This window comes from Bison bison, unplaced genomic scaffold, assembly GCF_000754665.1.
Source record: "Bison bison bison isolate TAMUID 2011002044 unplaced genomic scaffold, Bison_UMD1.0 scf7180017864192, whole genome shotgun sequence".
Lineage (NCBI taxonomy): Eukaryota > Metazoa > Chordata > Mammalia > Artiodactyla > Bovidae > Bison > Bison bison.
The window spans coordinates 4,009,330-4,017,064 of NW_011494764.1; the positions used below are offsets into that span (position 1 = coordinate 4,009,330).

At 54.0% G+C, this 7,735-nt stretch overlaps 1 protein-coding gene across 4 annotated transcripts in view; it reads right to left on the reverse strand.

Annotated features, from left to right (window-relative positions):
* ZNF276 (zinc finger protein 276) overlaps window positions 1-7,735 on the reverse strand; it is a 28,443-nt gene that overhangs the window by 1,736 nt on the left and 18,972 nt on the right. For 3 of the 4 annotated variants that reach the window (XM_010843939.1, XM_010843938.1, XM_010843936.1), the window contains exons 3-9: window positions 7,552-7,598; window positions 7,008-7,454; window positions 6,066-6,144; window positions 4,815-4,898; window positions 461-571; window positions 317-392; window positions 57-174 (exon numbers count right to left, since the gene is read on the reverse strand). In XM_010843939.1, coding sequence (XP_010842241.1) covers window positions 57-174; window positions 317-392; window positions 461-571; window positions 4,815-4,898; window positions 6,066-6,144; window positions 7,008-7,454; window positions 7,552-7,598 — 962 coding nt within the window. Of the gene's footprint in view, window positions 1-56; window positions 175-316; window positions 393-460; window positions 572-4,814; window positions 4,899-6,065; window positions 6,145-7,007; window positions 7,455-7,551; window positions 7,599-7,680; window positions 7,728-7,735 lie in introns of all 4 variants that reach the window. The other variant, XM_010843937.1, reaches the window with a different exon arrangement.

Below are 7,735 nucleotides of genomic sequence, written 5' to 3' on the forward strand. Positions count from 1 at the left end.
CAGGGTTTCTTCAGTGTCAGTTCCCAGGAGCCCCATCTGCAGGGGAGGGGACACACCTGTGTGGATGAGCTTGACGTGGCGCTGCAGGTAGCGGTCAATCATGAACACCTTGTTGCAGCCGGGGTGTGGGCAGGGCCTCTCCCGGACCTCCTCGTGGTGCTCCTTGACATGCTTCTGTGGGAGGGACCAGGGGCGTGAGTCCCCTGGCATGGCCAACACCCCAGAGCAGCGCACGTGCCTCCTCCCAGCGAAGGCACAGACCCAGGCAGGCCCTGTCAGCAGAGCTGGGGGTGCGCTCTCCTGGGAGCCCCCTCACCTTCATGCCGTCGGCCCCGCGGTACACGGCCGTGCAGCCCTGGTGCGGACACTTGTAGATGGTGGGCAGTTCCTCCCTGCAATGCAGAGCACACGTGGAGCCACAGCCCCCACAGGCTGTGCAACCCCCGCTCCAGCCCCTCACCTCTCACACCGTGGCTTGCCCTTCCAGCCCGGCTTAGGCCCAGGTTTCTTTCGGATTTTTGGTTCTTCTGACTTCTTGGCTTCTTTGCTTTCACTCTTCCTACCAGACACCCTGGAAGAAAAGACAACACTGGTCAGTGATGTTTCTGACCTTTTGCATACACAGTGCCCATTTTTCTTTAAACACTGAGGTAGTTTCTTTGGATTTCCAGGGCTAGCCTCCAGTCCCCATGCTGACCACCTGGCCTTCACACTGACGCTTGGCCACCAGAGCTAAAAAGACTCTGTGGGGAGGTGGAGGCCCTGCTCTGCCACCTCAGGACCCAGGAGTGGGCCTTCAGGGCCAAGTGTCACTCCCTGTTGTCACACCAAAACACAACTTTGGAGACACCAGGGAAAATAGTGGAGTGGGGGAAGCTAGAAAGAAGATCCAGATCCACTCTCCTGGGACCTGCCAGGAGACCCTCAGCAGCCAGTGGGGAGCTCCACACCCACTGCTGTCCCCCTACTGCAGACCCTAGGCAGTGGGGACCTTGTCTTCCAAGCATGGGGTTGTGCACCTCAGCCAGTCTCACAGGGCCCTGAGGACCAGGCCAAACAGAGCAGCTTCCCCCTTGGTGTCCTTCAAAGTCTTAAAGAGACATGCACACCTCTTCTTAGATCCAGGAATGTAAGGAAATCTGTCAGGAACAGAAGTCAACTTCTAGGGCCATAATGAGAAGCCACTGCTGACGCAATCCTCGATGGTCAACAACTGAAAGCTTTTCCTCTAATATCAGAAGGAAGACAGAGATGCCCACTTTCATCAGTTCTCAACACAGCACTAAAAGTCCTAGCCAGAGCCATTAGGCAAAGAAAAAGGCATCTAAATTAACAGGAAAGAAAATTACCTCTATTCACGATGCCATGATGTTATATATAGAAAACCTTAAAGAACCTACACAGAAAAATTAAGCAAAGTTGCAGGGTGGAAAAATCACATTAAAACCCAGTCCTGTTCCTACACACTTAAAATGAATGGTCCAAAAAAGGAAATTAAGAAAACTATTCATTTTTTATAGCATCAAAACAAATAAGATACTTAGGAGTAAACTTAAAAAGTTAGACTGGTACACAAAACTATGAAAATGCTGTGAAAATTAAGACCTAAGCAAGTAGAAACATATTAATGAACTGGAAAACTTAAAACTGTAAAGATGGCAATAATCTCCCAAAGCAATCTATACATTCAATCCCTATAAAAATTCTGTGTTTTTTTTACAAAGTAGAAAAAAAATCCTAAGTTTCACATGGAATTTCAAAGGACATTGAATAGCCACACAAGTTTGAAAGACAACAAAGCTGAAGGATTCACACTTCCTAATTCCAAAATTTACTACAAAGCTACGGTAATCAAAGCAGCATGGTACTGGCATAAAGACAGACAGACATACCAAGAAACAGAGACCAGAAATAAACCCCTGCAAGTACAATCAACTAACTTTTGACAAAGGTAGCAAGACCACTCACTAGGGAAAGGACAGTCTGTTCAACAAAAGGTGCTGGGACAATCACATATCCACATGCAAGAGTGGGGTCGATCTGTACCTCACACCATACACAGAAATAACTCAAATGGATCAAAGACCTAAATGGAAGTGAAAACTGTGAAACTCTTATGGGTAAATCTTCCATGACCTTAGACTTGGTAATGGTTTCTCCTGAATATGACACCAAAAGCACAGTAAACTAAAAAAGTAAAAACAGGAACACTGGACTTCAAGACAGTGAAAAAAGGGCAAAATATATTCTACAGTTCAGTGGCAAAAAAACCAAACAACTTAGTTAAAACACAGCCAAAGAACTTGGACAGACATTTCCCCAAAGATGATACAAACATGAAAAGCTACTTAACATCACTGTCACTAGGGAAATGCAAATCAAAATGACAATGAGATACTACTTAATATCCACTAGCAGGACCTAAAATAACAAGATTTGGTGAGGATGTGTAGAAATCAGAACCCCTGTACATCGGCAGCAGGAAGTGTAGAATGTGCAGCTGCTGTAGAAAACTATGGCAGTTCCTCAGAAAGTTAAAAGTACCGTAGGACCCAAAGAATCAAAAACAGGTCTCAAACAGGTAATTGTTACACCAACCTTTCTAGCACCATTGACAGCAGCCAAAATGTGGTCCCTCCATACCATGTGCTGCATGGCAACCCGACCAGGGATCAAACCCATGTCCCCAGCAGTGGAAATGTGGCATCCTAACCACTAGACCACCAGGAAAGTCCCTTTAATAGGACCTTATAGAAAGGAATCAAACTGACAGGTCACAACATGGATGAATCTCAAAAACCCTATTCTGAGTGAAAGAAGCCAGTGGGAAAGAGACACACACAGTCCCCAGAATGGATACCTACACTAGGAGTGGGCAGGGCCTGAGGGGCAGACGGGGAATTCACTGCTTCATGAGGATGTGTTTGGGATGGTGAAAGTCTGGAAACAGTGCTGACGATAGCACAACATTGTAAAAGTTCTGAAACGGGAGTGAACTGTACACTTAAAAAATGGTAAAACAGTAACCTTTGCTGTGTATTAATTTACCACAAATAAAAACATGAACAGCTGTTTTCCTCTTCAAACAGTAATATTAACAAGAACCTTTTCAACAACTGCACAGGCTGCTCCTCCCCTTCTTTGTCTATGACTATTCTTTGCCACCCGGCCACGGTCCTGGCCTCCACCCTCCGCTGCTGTGCCGCTCAGGCACCTAGTGAGAGCTCAGCCATGCCCGGTGCTCGCACCACATCACATGCTCCTTGAGAGCAGGAGCAGCCTCCATGTCTCCCAGTGCGTCCCTGAAGGACAAGGGGCTGGGGTCCCTGCAGGCGTGGGAGGATGGCGTCACAGGCCCAACTTGGGGCTGCTGGTGCTCTTCCTTCCCGTGGCCACTCAGGCTCCTGTGGGAGCCCTGGCAGCTGGTGTCCCCTTCTGTCTGTGTGGCTGAGGACCTCGACAGGCACGTCTGCTGCAAGGTCACATGGACCTAGGCCACATCCTAGGACGTCAGCAGGCATTCGTGTTGTGGTGCTGGAGGCACCAAGAGGCCGTCAGGGATGAGCCCAGAGCTCCAGCCTCCCACAGGTACAACTTCCACTAACGTTCCATCTGACCAACGCCTCTGAACACATTGCAGCTTCCCTGGTGGCTCAGACGGTAAAGCGTCTGCCTGCAATGTGGGAGACCTGGATTCAATCCCTGGGTTGGGAAGATCCCCTGGAGAAGGAAATGGCAACCCACTCCAGTACTCTTGCCTGGAAAATCCCATGGATGGAGGAGGCTGGCAGGCTGCAGTCCATGGGGTCGCAAAGAGTCAGACACAACCGAGTGACTCCACTTTCTTTCTGAACACATACCTGATGTGTCCCGTCCTATTGCAGTGTCTGTGCGCCCTCCCGGAAACCCAGGGCAGGGGGGCCGCCTGCGTGCCGTCTCCACCTGGAGCAGGGCAGGGCAGGGCCTCTCCCTCTCCTAACCCCATGCCAGTTGCCCTAGGACTGCTGGCAGCAGGACTTAAGAGGTGGGCTCATGGAGATCAGGGTGGAGAGCAAGGGCTCCTGCTGCAGCAGACCTGGCCCCTCCATCCTGGCCCTCCTGACGCCCCCTCTGGCCCAGCAGCATCTGTTCACTCAGGCCCGCTCAAGGGCTGTGACCCAGTCCCACATCCCAACTGGGGACTCCCAAGCCACCGCCTCTCTTGTCTCCACACACAAAGGAAAAAGGAAGTTGTGCCTGCTTCTCCATTTTGTTTTGCACTTTCCTGGCTGATGGTGTGGTTTCATTCTACATCAAAGGCCCAAGCTGGGCATCTACTAACGAGGCGTTTGGGTGTTCCTGGGCCCAGGGTGACACAGTGATAACCAGCCTCCTCTGCCAGCACCCACAGAGCAAGAACACAAAACCCTGTGGGAGGTGGGCTGCCTCAACAAGGGATCAGGGCCAGAGGTAGACCCGGAGCAACTGCAGGGCCAGGTGGCCATGTCGCCAAGGCCCTGGGCACAGAGGGCAGAAGGCGAGTGGGGGACCAGAGGCAACCAGAGCAGACACGGGTGGACGGATCACATTCACAGTGCTGCACTAGGCCAGGTCCCTGTGCTGAACTGGGAAAGTCCTTCTGGGCTACCCAGAAACCACCCTTCACTGGGCTGGTGAGGTCAGGCCATTAGAGAAGCAGAGCGTGTGCTGACCAAGGCAGACAGGGGAAAGCTACTGTCTGGTCCCCGCTGCCCCCAGGGCAGGCTCAGATCTCCAGGTCACCCACTGGACACCCCCCAAACCCCGGGGAGCTCATGGCACCACCATCCCCTTACTTCTTTCCTGGGTACGGCTCAAAGGACTCATCCGAGGACTGGGTGTTCTGCTTCTTGTCATTTTCATCTTCACTCAGGAAATCTCTAGGAAAGAAGAGAACCTTCAGCAATGCTCTGGAGCAGGTGACGGAGGCAGTGAAACTTCCTGTCTAACACCATGTGGATCCCCACACTACATGTTTTACTTCTCAGAAGGCCTAAAATCCCCAATACTCTAATACCATCTCCTAAAAGAAAGGGAAAACCAGGGTCACAGGCTGAGGATCCCTGGTAAGCCATGCCTCTCATCACACCAGGACCCCAAACTCAGAAAGAGTCAGCCTACGGGGCCCCAGGCAGAGGGGAAGACCCTCACAAGAGGTAGCTTCACAGAAAGTGGGCTTTTAGAATGTCACCTCACTCCCGTAACTAGAAACACCTGCCCAAATGACAGGCCAGCTGTCAGTGATTTCAAAGGGTAACAAAGACCTGAAAAAGATCTGCATGTCTGTAATCTCTACCCTAAAATGTGAGTCACGACATAAGCTCTGCTAGTCTGCAGACAGAGCCTGGCTGGCATGCCTCAGCTGCCCCTACAGGCTGCCACCCTCCCCACAGAGAAAGGCCCAAGGATGGCTGGTGGCTGGAGGACAGCCACAGCCTCCTGACCTGGGGTGGGGGGTGGATTTCTGGCACCCACTGGTTCTCCTCCAACACCTGGGTCATCTGTCACTGGCACCAAAAATCACGCTGTTGTTCTACTTGTTTGGACAAAGTACATCTGTGGTCCAGCCACAGTGCACAAGGCAGGGTGGAAAGGTCAGCTGGCGTGCGGCCTCCACCCTGAGAGATTTGATCTTGGAGACGGGGAAGGGGGTGGCCCCAGGAGCAGACAGGTGGTCCTGCCTGACTCTAGAAGGTCTGTCCTCCACTCCACACCACAAACACCATGATGAACAGCCAGAGGCTGGCTTCTGTTCTAGTAACATGTGGGGTTGGCATAAAACTCAGCCTTGGAGGCGGAGATGAGCCAGCAGCCAGAGGACCATCTAAATAGAGTGATGTCCACACCTGGCTGGGCCCCCTGTGCAGCTCCATCAGGTCCGAAGTGCCCCCAATCAAAAATGGAAGCCTGTTAAGCACCCCCTACCACTCCCCTCCTCCCAACAGAGAAAGTGGGAGGCCAGTGAGAGCCAGGCTGCAGCCCCTGGGATGGTGGCGTTGGGTTGCCAAGGAGGAATGTTAGGCTGTGTAAACCCACTCTTCTCTCACCCCTCAGAAAGGTCACTGAACTCGTCTTTTACCCGATCATCCGAGGTTGGAGATGGAACCTGCTTCTCACCCAATTGCCCTGGGAAACAAAGAACAAGACTCCAGTCACCTGTCACCCCAGGGAACAGCGTGGTAGTGCTCCCCACAGGCATGACAGGGTGCCTAGGGTTCCTATGCCTCCAAATCCACTCACCTCCTGGCGCCCCCGCCCACAAGGCCTGCATAGCCAAACCCACCATGCCACCCCCATGTCCTGCCAACAGTAGCAACAGCAGCAAATCCAGCCCTGCCCCAGAGGTTCAGATCCAGTCACTCTGGGATGCTTCAGAACATCGAAAAAGATCATTGGTATCCAAGTACTGCAGGCACACAGTTCAAAACTCCAAGCAGTTTTAAGAACAGTGAAGCCCTCCAGCATGAGTACTGCCTCACTTTGAACCATCCGGTGGCAAACATCACTCACAGGAGCAGACTGGCACCCACATGGAAGCTCAGAGACGTGGGTAGGAAGCCGGCCCAGCCCTTCTAATACCACGTTGGTGAACAGCTGCACCCAACACACAGGGCCACAGGATCAGGCCCCACAGGGCACTGACAGGCCCAGGCAGTGACCTGCACTGGCTCGGGACAAACCCCGACCCCCACCTGCCTTCGTGCCCCACAAAGGCCCAGGCTCTTCCTCCCTCTGTGCCCTGGCCCAAAGCAGGCTTGGAGGAACACCTGGATCGCAGGTGAGCATGCCTTGAAGGAAGGCGCTCAAACAGGGTCTTCAGCCCCTCTGCTGTCAGATGCACATGAGGCGGTGCCAGGGCTGCCTTGGTTACTATACTGCCCCTCTGCGCATGATACCACTGCTACCACCACAACACCCACTTCTTGCCAAGGGCCCTGCCCGGCTCAGGACCAGGAATACTGGTCAAATAGCCCAGAGGAGCCGCCTACCTGGGGCCCCACCTGGGGGGAGGCTTGGCTGAGACGGGGGGCCCGGCCCCGGCCCCACTGGGTCACCATCTGAAGGAAGCCGGCTTGTGTCCATGCTGGGGAGTGTCTCGGTTTCAGCCCCAGCCGCAGCTGCTTTGCCTTGGGAGCTCTGAGGGGCAGCCCCAGTGGGGTTGAACCCCCGATGCTGGGGGAGTCGCGGGGCTGAATCCTTGTCCCACGTCCACTTGACACCCAAAGCACTGTCCAGCAAGAGGGCCCCGCAGCTGGAGTCGGCGTCCATGGTGTAGTCATGGCCCTGGTCGCAGCCCCACATGGCCCGGATGACACCACAGTACTCGGAGGACAGCGTCCTCTGGAGGCTAGGTAGGGCCCCGCAGCCGGCCGCGTGTCTGTGCACCCACCCCACCAAGCCACGCAGGCCCTGGGGGCTCGAAGCAATCAGGTCCACTGAGGAGAGGCAGAGAGACGCCAGCCCGTGGCCAGTCAGCATCTGGGTCCCCCCGCCTCCCACCCACCCTGCACCCCACCCTGGGGGCGCACTCACCCACACACGCTCCCTCCTCTGGCCCCATCCGTGGCTGGACACCGACCCTGCAAAGGAGCAGGGCTGCTCACCAAGAGCAAGCATGGGGCCCAGTGGCCACCCTGCACCCCACCCTGGGGGCGCACTCACCCACACACGCTCCCTCCTCTGGCCCCATCCGTGGCTGGACACCGACCACGGATGG